The 19573-nt window shown below is 39.8% G+C and overlaps 1 protein-coding gene across 1 annotated transcript in view; it reads right to left on the bottom strand.

Annotated features, from left to right (window-relative positions):
* The window catches only part of LRRC1 (leucine rich repeat containing 1), a 71729-nt gene that overhangs the window by 25026 nt on the left and 27130 nt on the right, over positions 1–19573 (bottom strand). The window contains exons 3-4 of the mRNA XM_065056112.1: positions 15608–15686; positions 12335–12424 (exon numbers count right to left, since the gene is read on the bottom strand). Coding sequence (XP_064912184.1) covers positions 12335–12424; positions 15608–15686 — 169 coding nt within the window. The remainder of the gene's footprint in view (positions 1–12334; positions 12425–15607; positions 15687–19573) is intronic.

Raw genomic sequence — 19573 nt, 5'->3', positions numbered from 1 at the left:
CTATAATCTGCTCTAATCCTCCAGCATCCCAGGGGAAAATAAAAATCAGATATGGTGACTGCAAATAAATAGTTCCCTACAAGAGAATATGTTTCATCATGGTGTGCAGGGGAGAGGGACAGGGTGCTAGGCCTTAAATAAAATCTAGATTAAAACAGGAATTCCACTAAATTTGAAACACCCGATAAATTTAAACCCAAAATGTTTTTGTTTGTACACCTTTGAAGGGGGGTGGGAGGATGGACCACAGAGTGAGAACACATAAAACTGAAATACTTGTTTACACTTCAAACAATACAAGCATATTGAATCACATGATCATTAGCTAGCCCCAGTAAAAATGCAGATGGTAACCTGAATAATACTAAAGAAAAGCCTTCATATTGCAACTCCAATACAGTTATTTAAGCAGGAAAAGCAACATAACTGATGTAATGAGTTATTAAAAGGGAAAGAAGATTTTTCACAGATTGGCTTTGGATGACGTCTGAAAAATAGATCCTTACTTCAAGCACCGATCTCATACTGTATTTAAAGAACAGTGAATGGAATCTCACAGGAGCTTTGATTACAGCCTCAACAGTCTTCCCTACCTTTTAAAATAAACAAACTTTACCCAATGGGTTCTGTATTCCTCCAGAAGAAAGACAGTTACAACATACCTTATAGGTGAAGACCTTTTAGTAGAAGCCTAATACAATTAACACATAAGTGAGAATAACTCAGCTACTGCCACTCAAAATCATCTGACAGAAACCAGGTTGCAGGAAGCCATCATTTCAATGACACAAGAAAGAGCTCTCATATAAAAATTTTAACACTACAAACCACAAGTCAAGGTGGCACACGGTATCTGACATTCTCACATGAACCAAATCAGTGGAAGGGGAGAGGTGATGGAGAACAGTTTCTCTCCAAGAGGAACATAGGTCTGCTCTTACTCACATTGCCACCCACGCACTGCCTTTACATTTTGGTTACAGGTTTTCCAGAAACCTATTCCAATCTTCCTTCGAATTTCACACTTTCTCTTCAGGCTTGTATTACATGCGGGCCATGATTCACTTTTAACAAAAGAATACAAAAAGGATGCACACACTGCCAAGCTGCCTTGTAATCTTGTGTTTACAGATCACCTCGCATTTACTTATCTCCCTCCCCATTATACTGAAGTGTCGATTAGTAAAATAGTGCAATCTCTTAATTGCTCTTCTTAGATCAGACACCACTTTGAATGTGGTTTTGCTGACAAAGATTTCTGTTTAGCCACAGCCAACAGCAAGAACTTGGGAACCACCATCTTAACCATCCTCATCGTATCATTACACTGGGGCAGGCCAGCGTATTGACTCAAGAAATTGATCCTGCTTAAAAATAACCCTGCAAAAAAAGAATAATGCAGATCCCTAACCCAACATAGAATAAACCCCCTTAAACACATGGGTCAATACAACTGCCAGAAAGGTGCACGGAAGGCGCAGGGACCGCCCCAGCCAGCAGTGCCATGGGGACCCACTGGGTACTGGTGACCTTGTGGACACCCACCAAGAGCTGCCTTTGCATCCCACCGCCTACCACACGCTTCAGAGACCAACTGTGGCTGATCACGGTCCTGGAGGAGGTTCTCTTCTTATGGGGGGCATTTATGTTTTCATCTCTAACAACTCTGGTTTCTGGAGGAGAAAAATAATAAAGACACGGCCCTCCACCACTTGAATCAATCCTTTCTACTTTTTCCAAGGTCTCCAGTCCAAATGCAATGCAAGGGGACCCCAACAGGCAAAATAACATTTCTCACTATGTAATGTAAAATAGAGAATAAGTCTATGAAATTTACACCAGCAAAGCTGCCCATTAGATTGAAGTATAAAGGTGGATCAATCTGAAGTAGAGGTCAGGAAATAAGAAGAAACTTCTAACTCATTACTCTAAAATTTCAACTAGTTACAGAAGAGGCTCCCTCTAAACCCCTGTGCTGCAATTTCAAATGGCAAAACATGACAGTTACAGTACAGAATACAGATAAAAATGGAAAAGGCACACTGATGTACTGAAGCACTGATCTCTGATACACTACAGAGCAGAGATATAGCTCTTCCTTAAATTTACCAACAGGTTCTTAACACATCCTATGCTCACTAACATTTTTCTGCTTTTAAGGTATGTTAAGAGACAGGATATTCAGTCATTTGCAAGCAAAATTCTAGATTTCTTGCTATTTTTCAGACATGTTTTCTGATATACTAACACATTCTCTTCATAAAGTATAATTTTTCTTCTCTCAACTGCAAATAAAGATTTTTCACAATATACTAGTCAAAACATTTCCCTCGGCCCTTTATTTTGTGGATGCACTGTTAGTTAAGTCTTTCTGAAGTTTCTGAAAGGCACTAAAAGAAGTCATACTTCATCAATTTCCAAGTCTTTCTCTAATTCTAATTTTCATTTAGAAGAGAAAACCAGTCATGGGGGAGTTAGTTGTTTGTTTCAATCCATAAAACACAAAGTCAACATCAATCTAGCCTCCTCAGACAGGAGTCATGGTTCTGCCAGAGGCTATTCACCAACTGCATTTAGAAATACAAAAATGTAAACAAAATCTCATCTCTATTCTAAAGAGGAAAGAAAAAAAACCCAAATACTTTTCCAAGACTACCATAATAAGAAGCTATTTCACAGAAACTTGTAAAAAGGATTAATAGTGTAATAATTCTCTCCACAAATGCTACCACACACCCCCGAACACTGAGCATGTGTGTGAAAAAACAAACAAACAAAAAACCCCAACAACGAACACAAAACCAAAACAACAAAACACAACAACAGACAGACAAGGAGAGACATTCCCTAGTTACCTTGGATGAAATTACCTTTTCAGTTTACTATATAAATTAAATATACTCTGCCTTGTAAAGTTATAAAATACAAATCTGAAAATCGTTTTCCTAGTGCTTTAATTTTATCAAGGACAGCTGTATGATTCCCCTTTTCAAGGAGATGGAAAGTCAGCCTTAAGAGTGACAACAGACAACCTTATCTGGCCCATTTCATCTCCATCCAGCCCACAACAGGACTGGGAGCACCCAAGCCCTTGGGGTACAACAGCAAATGCTTCTGAAGAAAGCACTGGGAAGCACAGTGAGACAAATGCTATTTTCTTGTAAAAATGAAGTGAAAAATACAAAGGTTGAAAAAGGAAATGTGGAAAAAGCTGGGAGAAAACGAAGATAGATGACAAAAGGACTATTATGAAAGGTAAAGACCCTTAGTCAACTAAAAACTGGACAACAGTCTCGTCTTACTTAAGTAACTAAAATCTCACACATTTTGACCTAATGTCAATAGCACAGCACAGCTGAGCCTGCAACAGGTCAGGCTTTGGAAAACAACAAAACAGAGTTGGAAGAGAGGAAGATCTAAAACACCTGCAGAAACACATGGCCCTATTTGCACCCTTTCCAGCAAGTTTCAGCTGCTTAAGGGAATGCAAAAATCCCAAATTTAGTTTTGGGATCACCAACCTATAAAGAGTGATCTTTTCCTCATGTTTGTAAGACTGTAAAGAGAAGGGAAAGACAGAACAGGCATGGTTCCCACATTTACATACAACGAGGGAAGGTCCTGCACAATATGGTTGGCTAAAGAGAAAATCAGTACAGATTCTGAATTTGGTCTGGTATTACTTTTTTGCAGCAGCAGCAGTAGCCATAGTTACAGAACATAGTCCAAGGATGCTGCATACAGAAATGCAATTATCAAGTCCACAATCTGTTTATTTCTACCAGTTCCAAAGTACTTCAGCTCACTGAACCAGCATCTAAACATTACTGTTAACTGATGATGTCCTGCCCCTGTATCCTACAGAGCACATACACTTTCAAACACTCAATGCAATATAAACTGAGAAGGGAGTTCAAACTAGGCAAGTCATCTTTTTTGTGTAGAAAAGGAAAGCACCAGTCTTCCTGTCTATCAAGGATCTTTCAAGAGATGAGAGGGTAACTATGTACTCTTATAATAGCATACAAAATGCATTAAACTAGTCGTATTTAAATATATTACAGCTCATCCCCACTGACCAAAATAACATGCATGAACCTGCCCCAGGACACACCAGTTAGGTGACTAGTCACTCATTTGACAGGATCCTATCAAGCTACTCCCATCCCACAATTCACTGAGAACTCGACATTTAGCAGCCTTTTTTCCTCAAGTAAATGACAGGGTTAATCAGTCAACAGACAGCTGTCAAAATGCCACTTAATTCAGACCATAAGTATTTGAAGGTACAGCACATACCTTTGGGATGGGGTCCTCTTCCAACTCACTCCCTAAAAAAGCCTCTTTCTTTCACCCTCTCTTCACTGACTGTATCATAGACTGCAGAAATAGCCTGAGATCAGTCTCCAAACTCCAGCTCCTACTTCCAACCATATCCTGGACTGCATCAAAATAAGCATGACCAGCAGGTTGCAGGAGGTGATTCTGCCCCTCTACTCTGCTCTGCTGAGACCCATACCTTCTGTGTCCAGCTCTGGGGCCCTCAACATAAGAAGGACATGGACCTGTTGGGAGCAAGTCCAGAGGAGGCCACGAAAATGCTCAGAGGGCTGGAACAGCCCTCCTATGAGGACCGGCTGAGAGAGTTGGGGTTGTTCAGCCTGGAGAAAATAAGGTTCTGGGGAGACATTATTGCAGCCTTTCAATATATAAATAGGGCTTACGAGAAAGATGAAGAGATACTTTTTACCAGGGCCTGCAGTGACAAGACAAGAGACAGTGGTTTTAACCTGAAAGAGGGTAGATGTAGAGTAGATACAATGAAGATTTGTTTTTGTTGTGATGGGAGTGGTGAAACACTGGAATGGGTTGCTCAGAGAAGCTGTGGATACCCCCCACCTGGAATTGCTCAAGGCCAGCTTGGCTGGGGCTTTGAGCAACACAATCTAGTGAAAGATGTCCCTGCCCATGGCAGTGAAGTTGGACAAGAAGGTCTTTGAAAGTCCTCTCCCACCCAAACCCTGCTGTGATTCTATGAAATTAGTTGCTTAAATTTGGATGGTTTCAAGACCTTCCATAGAATACAGCCCTTACCAGAATTAACTACCACTTCACTTCTTCCCTGAGTCTGACTTATTTCACCCACACGCTCTTAACAGTTACTATACCTGCCAGCATCGTATCTTTCCTCAGCACCTGAAGAATCAGCTCCACGTGGGTTTTTGGAGTAATGACACTTCCAACACAACAAAAGCAGTATTAGCCTTACAGGGATGGATTACACATTTCCTAAGGTTCTCTTAACATAAAACCATGCAATTTGTGGTCTATATGCATTTTACCTCCCTTTTTTAAAAGGTTCAACACTATGTTCATCTTGCTTTCAACTACTGCTTAATGCTGGCATATAAATATACAAAGTTAGCATGAAAGACCCTTAAAATTCATATTCATTATGTGGTAACCTACAAATAGTATAGAATTGCAGCTATTTTCCTTTTCTCAAGAAGCTTATTTCTCCAAGAAGTCCAGCTTCAGTTTAAAGCTTTTTTTTTTCTTCAAACGTCAGCTTTAAACACCATCCTGCCTCTCTCTTTGGTTACCCTTCAGTTGTGGAAACCTGTTCTATAGTGTGAATAATAGAGTAGTAATGAATTTTTGTAAAATTAATGCAACAGAATTAAAAGACAGAGACCCTAAGCCCACACCATGAAATAGGGGAGAGCAATTTTCGTACATTCGTCGCTACCAAATCTTAGAAATTCTTATGTGAGCCAGAAATTACAGGATATATTAATTTCCTAAATGAGGGCAAATTTATCCATTCAAAGCTACCTTCATACATGTGAAGTCCTGTAGGCCCACCTTTGAATGTAAGTGATGCTGTAAAAACAACTGCAAAGCAACTAGATTTAGTATTGACGAAATCTTACATCTCCTCAGTATGCTTAAAAACAATTCTTCCAAAAGGCACTTTTAAGAGCATTCCCTCTCCTCCTCTTTGGAGGCAAAGCAACTTGAAGTAAGTTGCTTCCAAGTTAAACACTATTCTTTCCTCTCAATTGTATAACATGCAAGGGAAAAGGCACATGAGGCTTTCCTTCGCAATCCATTTCTGGAGTTTGAGAAGCAAGGCAGTATTCTAGTGAGAAAATCTGAAAGTAACGATTATGTTCCTAATACTTGCTATTCTCAACAGAGCTGGGAAAAGTGGACACAAACTGTGAGGCCAAAATATTCCTTCATTGGAAGATTTCAAATAGGCACAGAAGAATGTAAAGTCGATAATTTTGTCATCTTAAACAGCAAAGCCATTGAAAGTATTTGCATAGTCAGTTACTTGAACTGAATAATCAATTCTATTGATTGGCTTGTAAAAAGCTACAGATATTCCATAAGTGAAAACAGGGTAAGTATCTTATCAGCCACTAACTGGAGGAAAGACTAAACAGATGGCCAGTGGCACAAGTCACATCCAAATTTTATAAACGGAGGAAAGTTCTATAGTTTGACCAAGGAATTCCCTAAATCTATAACATAGGTAGGCTAAGCTCCTAATTGAGACTAGTTTTCTACATAAACTTGGTTATCAGGTTGGTGAAATCAGTTCTACACTATTTCCCTCACACACAGCAACAAACATGGTCAAAAAAAAGAGACAGAAACACTGAATTCCTATGACCTTCAAAATGCAGGAGGAGAGATGTGTAATTACAGCTCAGGGTGTCCACTTTTGAATGCTTTAGCTGAACATTCTCCAATTTGCTAATCAAGATTACTGAAACAGGTTGGGTATGCTAAGCTATTACAATAAGATTTCATTTTCAAAATACCTTCCATTCCTTCAATGACTTGACTAGAAAATGGGATTACTTTATTTTTTTCTTAAAAAAAGGAGCTAAATATACGTTAAATACTTCTTACTTGTGTAACATGCGGGATGCAACATCTCTTATTTATAGGCCAGATGGCACTGCATTCACTACTACATGGTTAAATAGTGTTCCTGAAATAAGCTTTAGAGTTCCTTAACACTCAGTTTTGCCATTCAGCAAACAGCTGTGATTAACACTGAATGCTCTACCTACTCAAACTCTGTAAATATTACTTGTCATGGTAAATACAGATAAGCTAGAGTGAGAGTTTTTAATACTATTTATATCAGCCTAGCCAGACCACCTACAAACAGTCTTCCTTCTATGTATGTGCAAGATAAGCCTCTCTATCACTTTTGCTGTATCACATAAGGCTGTATTTTAATCAGACAATATTATGGTAAACCTTAAAACAGAATTACATTGTCTTGCTACACACATTTTTAAGAGCATTTTCCATTCTGTGCAATGCTACCAGATGCGTTATCTACACTTGAGGCATTGTAGCATACAGTAAGAAAAACACAGTCAAGGACTGTCCATCATCAAAACAGCACCATTCTGATCTGCTTCTGGATCATATGCACTGAGTGCAACATCCCTGCCTTTGAAGACCTTTTATTCTCCAGCTAGTCCTATTCAGGTCAACATGAAAGATCCCAAGTTCAGAAGTTACTGAAAACTCAAAACCTCTGGAGTATTGAAGAAAAATCCTGGAAACAAGAGAAAATTCCTAAATGCTGCCCCTCGTGAGAGGAGCAGGATATGCTTGCTGGCTGGGCAGCTCTGCAGACACACATGAACCTGCAGCATAGGCAGGGAAATTAGACTTGCTCTCATTAGACTGAGAAATGTTGTTAAAGACACTCCTACTCACAGCTTAAATTGTGTAACTTGTTTCTCCAAATAGTTCAACTAGCCAACAGGACAACTCCTACTCCAAGCTGCACCCACCTAATTATTAGCTAAAATGTTTCACACGCATTAGCATTCACTGTTTTACTCCAGATAGCAACCACACTATGAGTTAAGAGAATACAAACCACAGAGAAACACAAAAAGTAGCACTGGCAATCTTAACACATCTAGGCTGTTATTAAGTCCTAAAGCAGTGTGTCACACATCTCTCTAGTATGCCCTGGAACAATAAGCGAGCTTAAAAGAGGAATGTTTCCCCTAACAAGGGAAAACTTTCCGTGCATATACCAGCACTGGATAAGCAGCTGGAAGTGGTCCCAGGGAAGAAAAGTTGACAGAAACTGAGCATGGCTATGCACAAGCAAGAGAAAAGACAGAAGGTTCAAGAGAGGCATTGCCTATGTTCTTCAAACATCCACTTGGGTCTCTTAAATATACTCTTTTTGGCAATAGAAAGGAAAAAAAAAATATAAAAGGTCTATGCAGAAAAATCCTTAATGATACAAAAAAATATAAACAGCAACTCTATATATCAAAAGCTTGAATAAGTTCAAACACTGGCCTGGGACATGGTCATCTCATACACCAGTCCATGAGAAAAACAGACAGAATATCTGAACTCATGAGGAAGACACCCTTCCATTACTGGTTCACCTCAAGGGAATCCAAGTCTATTATCTGCCTTTAGGAAGAACTTCCTAACTAACCTTCCAAGTATTGCTGTTTGGAAAATATTTGCCATTACTTTTGTTACTTTCCCTATTCAAGACAGTAGGGTAAATTGGCAGTGCCACAAGACTTTAGAGACACTAAGTACATACTGATCACTACTACATGAAGATGAATTAGAGATTTCACTGGCTGCACTGGGTAGTGTCCCAGACAAGAGTATAAGACTGTAAGAATTTAGGATGCATTTCCCTAAGTTTCGACTTAATGTATTGGTCAGAAGACCAGCAGCAAGCACAGGAACTTCAAGAAAAGAAAGCCCAACTGTAGTAGAATAAATCACCAGTATATACTTGTTTGCTCACTATTTGACAGATCTCATACAGAGCTCATAGGTCCAGACTATTCCATCAAATAACACCACAGATTATTATCCAAAGCACATAGAAACTCTGGTAAGGCATTTGCAAACATATCCAAACACCTCTAAGGGGTTTACTTGGTCTCTTTAGCCAGAAAGACACAATTAGCATTACTTTCCAATTCCTAGCAATTTTTGGGTCCCAGCAAACACAGAGGGAGGAACAGAGAAGGGAATGAAGGGCACGAGAAAGCAACTTTTGGAGAAACCACAGAGCACTTCACTGCTTTTACCAAACAGAAGGCAGTCAGCTGCACCACCAAATTCACTTGCAATAAATGATGAAAGTTTTGTGAACTAAAAAAGGAAAGCTGCACTTGTTGGTAGACAGACTAAATATGTGATAAAATTCATTTTCAGAGGTAAGTGACCCATAAGGACTTGAGGCTGCAGTTCTAATTTGGTACAAACAAGACCTCCCAATAATTTTCAACTGGAACCACACAAGATCCTTTTCTCTCTGTCACCAAGACATTCCCCAAATGACTTCAGGAACAGTTAAATTTTGAGTGGACACACCATGAGTTTCCCTCATGCTACATTAATATTCTTCTGAGTTCGAAAACATGCATCTTTTACCCAAGCTTACCATTGACTTCCCAACTGCCATATTGCCATCTATCATGAACACCTAATGAGTCAAAGACAGCAGCCCCACACACTTGTTTCAGCTTCTTCAAGCATAAATCTGATATCAGAAATGTCTATTAATGAGGGTAAAAGTGTTTTTGCAAAAATACAATATTCATATGCTAGATAGCTAACCTGGGACCACTTCCCAGATCAAAGTAGGTCTGTCAGACTTGAGTAAAATTCTCACCCACCAGGAGAACTCTCCAAGACCACCAGGACAAGCATATGGCTCTTCCCAAAGCAAGTGAGGAGCCGTGGTTTTCAGCCTGAATATCAGAAATCGGATACGGACTTTAAGGGACAATTGGGTTACATTGTTCCATTCTGCAACAGCTCATGCAGAGCTGAAACAGCTGAAACAGTACCACGGCATTTCTCTGGACTGCTTGGGATCAAGAGCAGGCAAATTTTTACCCTTATTCTTGCACAGCTCCACATATTGACTTCTCTACAAATGCCTGGTATCCCCACATTAACCAAAGTTGCTTCTACTCATTTGCCCCCAAACAGAGGCTATAATCGCTCACACTGCCAAATGACAGGCAGGACAAGCAAGAAGCCAGAGCCACCACAGACAGTGATCTCTCAAGGAAGCCAAGCAACTTCCTCCAGCTACTGTCTGCAAAGCAGTCATCCACCTCATATTTTGGGAATTGTTTCAGCTTGTCACGTTTCTCATACTCATTTTCAGAACAAGGCAGGATCCCAGATTTTTGGCCTTGTTTTTCAGTAACTGCAAAGTCTGAACAAGCCTGTCCTTAGCTGCCAGTGCTGTGAAAAGCTGCGTGAAAAGTTTTGTGAACTTCTACAGAAAAGGAAGATCATCGCAAAAGCCCTGGCTCATACAAGTTTTAGGTAAGACTTCACCATAGTCACTGGGCACACGTTAGCTGTATCTGTTAGTGCTTGCAGAAGGTTTCAAGAGGCATTTTCCACTTCTGTTGCTTCTGGAGTCGTGCCAGCTGACAGCATTCATACCCATGGGAAGTGGCGAAAGCAATGCCAGTCTGAACTTGACTACTTTGCAGGAGCTCTTAATAATAAGATCCCTTTCTGGAGGACTGCTCTGTTTAGAAACAGTGGGGTTTTACTGTCATGGGCTATGCTGACTCCCCAAAGAATCCATGTAAGAAATATTTCACTTTAAGAAAGGAAGTCCAAGATTAATAGGCCTCTACTTATATTCATGATTCAAAACCTGAGTTACTGTAGCTTTCTGAAGAAAAATGGAAGTGGTTCAGTGCATGGCAACTTAAAACAGCAATACAGGCAAGGTAACCATAAAGACAGGTGCAGATTAAAAAGAGGGGGGGGTGAGGGAAAAGACAGCAAACAATCAGGTGATGCAAGAAATGTCAAATGCTCTGAAATGGTATGTTTCTCAGCAAAAGAAACAAATACTAGCTTTTCTGAGCTAAAGGACAGATATTTAAGTTCTGTGAAGACTATTCCTGAAGTCAGAATAGCAACTCTTCAGCCTGGAAAAAAAGGACCTGGGGATACAGTAGAAAACTATAAAGGCATTGATGGCAGATCAAGAGCACAGTTGCTTACTGCCTCTTCCAATACTAGGGATTATAGGCAAGGTAAGTAGAATCAGGCTCAAAACAAACAAACACACACAAACAAACCCAAACAAACAAAAACCAACCAAACAAAAAACCCCACAACCAACCAACCAACAATACAAACAAACAAACAAAAAAAAACACACACACAAAACAAAATCAGTGCAATGGGTAATAGACCTGTGCAGCTATTTGCCAGGGAAGGATACTAAAGATGTCTACATAAGCTCAAAGAGAAACTGGACAAGTATGTGGAAAAGAGATTCATTATGGGATACCAATTAGAAAAACCAAAATCCAGAGCTCAGGAAATCCTCTGAACCAGAAACAGTCAGGGGATGGAAAGAGGAGTAATGAAACACATGGTTTTCTTCTGAAAACTCACTAGGCATCTACTTACTGCAACTGTAGAAGGAAGTTGGGCTAGATGAGCCTTTGATCTGAACCAGCACAGATATTCTCACATATTCAAGTGAGGAGACACAGAATTACCTCTTCTCCTTCAAACTGGAAGAGAAACCTGTCTTTCCACTAAGAGGAGAGAGATTTCCCTTCTGCAAGTGTGGATGTTCATTTCAGTCAAAATGACATAGATAAATAATGTTCAGTTTACTTTCCAAATGTCTCCACTTCGGAATTCTGTCCTTGCAACCCTGCTCTAACTTCCAGAACTACCAAACACACCTTAAAAGCTCATCAAATATCATCTTAAGAGCTGTTCCATGTGTTTTCATCTCTGCAGCTCCCGCTGGAGTGTTTTTCAGAATCAGACTGCTCCTGTAGTTAGGAATCTTCTAATTCCCATCCTCACCACACCCGGCTTTTACCCAGCTGCTCTTGTGCCAACAATTGCCTGGTTTTGAGCTAAGCTGCAAGCCATCTGACATGTTCACAAGAATGGATCAATGGTCCACTACAATGAAGGAAAGCAAAAGGTCAGATCTGCATCACAAAACATCTATTTAACTTTGTACCTAAAATTCCAAGTTACTACAAATGCCAGAGAACAGAGCTGAAACATGCACACCCATGCTTCAGGTTCTGCATTAGCCAGATAATGTCAAATGAAAATGCAAAGGGATTTTTCTTAAATAGATCACTCACACTGGAAAGAATACAAAGATAAGCACAGATCTGTAAATAACTTCAGCAGTATATTACATAGAATAATGCAAGTCATTTATATAATGGGTATCACAATAAAGAAAAATAAATCCAGATAGTAATAAAGTATAAAGAAAAAAACTTACTTCCCAATGTTTTCAGGTAGTGCTTGCAGGGAGATGTCATTTACCGAAAGACACGTTAGATTCTGTAATTCAGGAAAGCTTTCGGGCAACCTATGGAGATATTAATTCAAATCAAGGACTTCCAGCAGAAGCATTCACATTCATGCAATATATACTGGAAAAGAGAACATGTAGTAGAAAACAAGAGTCTATTTAGCAAACAGACACAGAGGGAGGCAGGCCCAGACTGCAGCATGACTCTCACAAAATTCCAAGGATCATAGTAAGAAAAAACAAAACAAACAAACAAAACAACAACAACAAAAACACAAAAACAAGACAAAACGCAAAAAAAACCCAAAACAAACAAACTAACAAAAAAAAAAAAAAAAACACCACACCAAACACCCCAAACACATGACTTAAAAGCTTTAAAGTTTCTTCTGTGTCAAAGCACAGGTGATGTCCCTGTTTCCTAGCCCCTTTCCTCCCTGCCCCCAGTTTGCAACTTTAAAAAGCTACAGGACGTTTTAAACATTTTAACAAATTTTAGAAATCAAACATTTTACCATTATTTTCCTCTATCACCTAGATGGTAAAATAATTCAATGAATTCTTTTTATGCAGGCTTCAGTTACACACATGCTTGCAGCATGGCCGTTTTGTATTAGCTACTGGGCTGCTCTTCAATTGCTGCTTTTTGAAGAAACAGTCTGTTCACTGCAAAGACAATGTGCTGCTGTTACAGCATTTCACATTTACTGGTTCACAACTCAACAGCATGTAATCCCTCCCTTCTTACACTATAAAATGCAGCCATATGCAAAACAGTCCCAAAGTTTTCAAAGCCTTTAGGCTCGCTAGCAGCTGGGTTGCACAAAGCAGCTCAGTTTGCAGTTACACGGGAGACAGAGTGGGGTAAAACAGGCAAAGACTTAGAAGAGAAGCTCCCAGCCCAGTCAACTTCTGCTCAAGTCCCAGAGCATGCTAAGCTCAAACTGTATCATTTGGTTTGGTTCCTACTCTCCCCATCACTCCGCTCAAGGCACACGGTATGATCTGCAGACAACCAGCCAAAAGGAGACGCACCCCTCCAGACAAATACAACTCTGCTCGATGGGGAAAGGGAAAAAGGCAAATTACAAGCGGGGGGGCAGGCAGGGAGGGTTTTTCATGTGTTCAACTCCATCCTCCACTGTGTGGCATTTTATGGACCTTATTAACAGACATGGTCAGTATCTCTTAAATGTGAGCTTCACTGTAACTATTCATTACCATTTAGGCTCTAACAGGTTTAAGACCAGAGTTAAATGATCTGTTTATCTTTTAGTCAACCTTGAAGTAGACATGGACTAGATGATTGTTGTAGGTCCCTTACAACTGGAGTCATAGAACTATTCTATTCTATCCTATCCTCTCTATAGTATATAGTGGACTTCCCATCTAATGTACAATAAACATATCTACTTTTATTAATATAAACCTAAAATCATGTGAAAACAGCTGGCAAAATGGTCTGCCAGCTACTTTTAATGCTGCAGGTTCATCAATGATGAAGTTTGACAGTGAGGCAGCATACTGTATTAGTGGTAGGACATTGATTGGGAAGATCTCCAACTGGCTTTTATGCTTAGAGGAAATAAGGACAAGAATCAATGGCTAAAAAAGTTCCAGGATATCACACTGAAAACAAAATCACTACTAGACTTTCCCCACTCTGCCTGGGAAAATTAGTGTCAAAATCTACATGCTGTTATATAGATAAAACCGAAATTCTGGATTTCATCACAGAAAATACCTGGCAACCATGTGTAAACAGCTTCTGGTATCTGTGTTTTCCAACTTAATAAACTGCTTGGGGTGATGTTTTCCAGGACACACATACCCTTTAGAGCCACTTTATCAAGAATTTTTTAAATTCCCTTAAACTGTCGGCAAAGAGTTATGAGATCTATTTCAACCCCATTAAAAAGCCTTTCATCTCTCCTGTTAATTCCACTCAGCTGTAGTTGTACATTGCAACTACTGTTTAAGGAAATACATTACTTGGGCCCCAGGCCTTATTCGACACACAAAACAGAGAAGGATAGCTACCGCAATACTACAATTTTTATTTCAATACTACAAGGTGCAGCTCTGAGTTTCATGTACTGCACAGTGATGCCTGGGAAAAAGCTGTTCAGTGACCCTCACCACTTGTGTATCTGAACACCAGCTCAGCCTCAGTTTGCTTTACCAGATTTTTGTGGTATTATTATCCTCACTACATAAATGGGCTACAAAGGCACAGGGATTAAGATCACAAGCGTCCCTTTAATGCTCAGAGATGTGACTTTCCAGAGGACTTAGGACGCGCTATGGGTGATGTTCAAAGCGCGCTTCTGAAGAATCTCGGCTGCACATGTGGGAGAAGCTGTCTTGCAAAACCAGGAGCAGCTTAAGATGTTACAGACACTCTGCTGTTTGTTAGCTCTCCTGCAGCCCAGCCAGCTCATCCTGCAAGTATTCCTGGCTCATCTCAGCACAAAGCAAAGGAGGTCGGTGAGTACCCACTGTGAACACTCTGGCTTATGTGACTTGCTCAGCACCACAAAGGAGCTCTACGGCACAGGCTGCTTTAGAAAACGGTTCTCCAAATAGTATTCAAAGGCCTTAATGAGCAGATCGCCTCTTCGCTATCTCCAGCCTCATTTCAAATTCTTCAGCAAATGGAACAAAGAAACGTAAACAAAACTCCTATACTAGAAATTGGACACAATCCCCAAGCCTCAGCTCATCAAAACGCAGACCGGCAGCAACTGCAGACACACGCAGCACGTTTCTGCCACATGTTACTGCATGTCACTGTGTCCCAATTGATGGAAGGGTGATGAAATGCTAGCCCAAGCTTTAATCATTAGTAAAAGCCATTATCTGCAGTAGCTGATCTAAAGTCTATTCCAAACCATCAGGCACCTGGGTTTGTGCCAGTGCATTCGTGCTAACCATTGCCTTATCTCTCCCAACTGTGAGCACGGTTTTCCTACGCATTTAAGAAGAGAAATGAAAATTATTTAAGAGACAATCAGATTTACATTTTTCCTGCTTGGCTAACAAATTTCACCCCCTCCCAGGAGATGCACATCGCTTTTTAAATCTGAACTTCTGCTGCAGTCCCTGCCAGAGACAGACACTGCTGGCAACATTTCATAGAGATCCTAGATCACAATTTTTAAGGGCTTATTTAAAATTGTAATTGTTACAGCAAGATTGTAATTCTGGTATTACAAGTACTAAGAAGAAGGTGGAAGTTACCTAGTCAGTGGATTCCCACTGAAATCTGCTACCTGTAGTGCTCTGCAGAATGAGATGCTTTCTGGTATTTCAGGAATATCTGCAGAAGAAATAAAAAAAAAAAAAAAAAAAAGGAAAATTGTCAACAACTGAACTTGCAACTACACTGGAATTATTGCCTCATTACATTCAGTAACTTGCTACTGCAAGGATTTATCTTAGCATCTTTAAAGACATTTCAACACGCAAGACTGCTTCATGTCCAAGTACACGGCTATCACAGCAGAGATATTTTGTTGCTTTTTCACATCCCATTTCCCCTCCCTGCTCATCTTCCTGATCCTAGACAACTCACCTGTCCTTGGACTGATCTTTACCAGCCTCTGCCCATCATAAAAACAGACTCTATGTGCTACAACTGTCCTAAAGAATCAATTAAAATCTGAACCCCTTGCAATGTCATCAATACATGCCCAGTCTGTGGTGGCAGAAAGTACGTGGGAAGGGAAAACAAGGGAAGGAAGAAGAGAATGTGCAAGTCTCTCCACCTGTAATATACACACATGGGAGCAAAACCAGCCTCCATCACACTAAAGCCAGGTAATTTGAAAATATTATTTAAATTGATGGGTCCCAAATACGTGCTAATACACTATTTCAGAATGCCAGAAAGTAATCACAGATATTTCTATGTGAAAACAGATTTATTTTTTCAAGTATCTTCAACATAATACATTTACCCACTGAAGTGAGGCATGCTATGTTAAAAACAAAATTATCTTGTGAACCTCTTATATCAAGCTCTATTTCTATGAATAGGCTGTGGGTCTTCTGTGTAAGTCCTTGTTTAGGGTCATCAGGATTCAGGAAAAATGAAACAAACATTTTTGGTTTCCTTGTTTAGCAACTTAGATTTTTATGATTAATTTTGAAAATAATTCAAAAAAGGGCAAATCTTAAAGTAAAAATCAGAGTTCTGTTTCCAAGTTCTGCTTCTACAGAGCATTGCATCTACTCCACCTCTTCTTCCTGCTGTTCTCATCATAAAGAATATTTTGGGAGATGTCTTAATAGATTTCCCTCATGCAACTGACACCACCGGCTTCAGCAGCCATCAGTGATCTGAACATGTTGAAAAATAATTGGAAATTAGATCTATTCCTACCTAGCTGAGTAACTCAGAATTGAGTACCTATGCATTTCAGTCAGCTCTCCTCCCCAAAAGTGCTGCAATGGCAGGAGGAGGGAAGGAAAGTAGAGGAGGGAGAGGTTCATCAGGTTCATCTCTTGCCAGGTAATCTGAGCAAATGCATCTAATTTGAATGATTCCCAGCTCAGAACTGAACCCAGAGCCAGCAAGAACCTCTGCCAAACCCACAGGTCACCAGTTGTGAATGGTCAATAAAAGTAGAGGAGCATCTCCTCAGAACTGTCTTCTGTTTCCTACATGAGTGGGAAGAGCTGGATGGAAGAAGGGAGATGGGCATCCTCAAATGGGTTTCACTCCATCCCGATAGTTGCTTCCTCTTGGAAATGAAGCAAATTCTTCTTGCCTATCAAACCCCAGTGCTCCCAGTACACCCACCGGACACAGCTTTGAAAACAGCCAGAGCAGATGGTTCATAATGATTATGAGTAGCTCTGGAGTGATCTAATCACTAACTCCAGAAATATACTGTATATTCAGAAACATATTAACTGTTACTAAATATCGAAATAATGAATGAGAGCCGTGAAAATCCACATTGTGAGGCATCAAACCACCAAGTTGTGCTTCCACAACACCAAACAAAGCCACAAAGGGCAAGGTTTGCATGGAGTGGTGCACACAGCACAAACAGTTCTCTCAGTACACTTCGTGAAGGACAATAAACTACTTTTGAACATGCACAAGCCCTATTGGCCGTCAACAGCAGAGGTTATCTAAAAAATGGAATAGGTGACTTCGGAGACGGAGTTCCATCAGAGATGTTTTTCTATGTTCTTACCGACCCACTCCTTCTTAACAGCTTTGGTATTTGAGGGGAAACAGTTATCTTTCCCAGAAATCTAACATCAACAAGATAAATTCAGAGTGAGAGATGAGGTGAGGCCCTTGAGGTTAGAAGGGACAGGTCACCCCAAGTCCCCAAATCAGGATTAGTACAGCTGGCTCCCCTGCAGCAGCTTACCTCACAGAAAGACCAAACCACACAGCTGGACATCAGCCTGGCACAAGGACCAGAGAGGTACGTGGGTCACAATTCAGGACCCTGTGCAGGGACGTAAGGCCCAGGAGAGCCAAGCCATACGTGATCGGATTCCCCAAACCCCTTCACAGTCTTCATTCCGTTCACAAGCTCAAATCCTGAACAACATGCACCAGTGATCCAGTCGACAAGTAAATCCTCCATGAAGAACCTTGGAAGTAGCCATGAAGCTACTGCAGGAGTCACAGGGCTCCCAAATTTAAATTGGGGATGCTTGAATAACCAGCCTGTTTCAAAGAGCCACATTCACAAGCATCTCTGCTAACCTCACTTCACTACTCAAAACCTCACACTTTATTCCTCTCATACAGAACGGACAAACAGGTCTGAAGAGTGGCATTTGAGTGACTCAAACAAATTTTAAAAGTATCATTAAGATTGTGTGATTAAATGATGACCTTAAAGTGATAAATTCTCAACCTTAAAGTGATAAATTCCTATAACACTTTAAGTACATAAAAGCATTTGCCTGTCACCAACACTTCAGAAAGTAAAAGCACTGATATCATTGCAGGGATATCATTGCATTTGCCTTGCAAAACAGATGACATATAAACTACTACTTTTTTTTCTTTTTTTTTTTTTTTTTAAATTAAACATTCATGTAGAAGGATTCACTTTTGAAAGGGTGTTCTAAGAAACACAAACAGTACACAGAAATGGAAACCTTCCTTTTCCTTATGTAGAAATATACATAAAATCAAAACAAAATCAAAATTGCATTTACAAACAGCAAAGCTGATGGTTTTACCCATTCCAGTTCCCAATGTCTGAGTGATGCCTGCAGAAGACTGAACTTGTACTATAGGATTATTGAAAACAGAGGTCCTGTATGCACTCAAGAGACATTGTTACTTCTGCCTCACAGTACAGCAATGACAAACACCAATAGTGAGCTCTGCAAACCAGCAGCAAGTCAAGAAGTGTGTCATCTACCATCTAGTCTTCACACTGTCCTTCCCTGGATAACCAGCTGGAAAAGTCTTGAAAGGGACATCAATATTTCAAAGCTCCTGAGGGCTCAGGATAACTCATTTCTCTGCAATCATTGTCCCTAACTTTTATAGAACATATATGTACACACCCCTCTCTTTCACATTCAAAAAAGATACATAGTTTCTGTGCATGTGAATCATTCTCTTATGGGGGGTGGGGGGGAAGCATCCCTAAAGATCAAAGCTCAAATACAAGTAACTGTCCTAATTTTTTTTGGGGGGGGAAATAAATATATAAATAAATCTATACACATAAAAATGTAACACATATAGAAGAAGATAAACTTAAATCCTCAGTAACAAAGTTTCTGAAACTGATCATGCTACTGATTTCCTCCACCAATGTATAGTTTCCTTGCCATACTGCAAATAATTTAACTTATACTTCTGTATGATGGGCTACAAAAAATAGAAAATGTCTTTTTAGAAAAACTATTTGAAATAACTCATTTCAATTGCAAGGCATCTTAACAAGATTTCTCAGGCAAAACACAACCAAGTTATGAGCAGATACTTTGTCACTACATGTGAAGACTCCTGTAACATTGCATTGAACAAATGAATTCAGAAGAGAAAACCAAAAAGCTTTTTAGCATATGAAAAAAAATCTGGAGTGATTATTATAGCAGAGAAGATGATGGTCCATAATAGAAGCATTGACATAATAAACTGAAATGCAGTGTAGAATATTAAAATATATAAAGAAGTCCTTCTGTCCCTCGATGGATTAAGCAAGCTTTCAC

Source organism: Columba livia, chromosome 3, assembly GCF_036013475.1.
Source record: "Columba livia isolate bColLiv1 breed racing homer chromosome 3, bColLiv1.pat.W.v2, whole genome shotgun sequence".
In the NCBI taxonomy this organism is placed as follows: domain Eukaryota; kingdom Metazoa; phylum Chordata; class Aves; order Columbiformes; family Columbidae; genus Columba; species Columba livia.
Note: the sequence above shows the minus strand (reverse complement) of the source record. Positions and strands in the feature narration are given on the sequence as shown.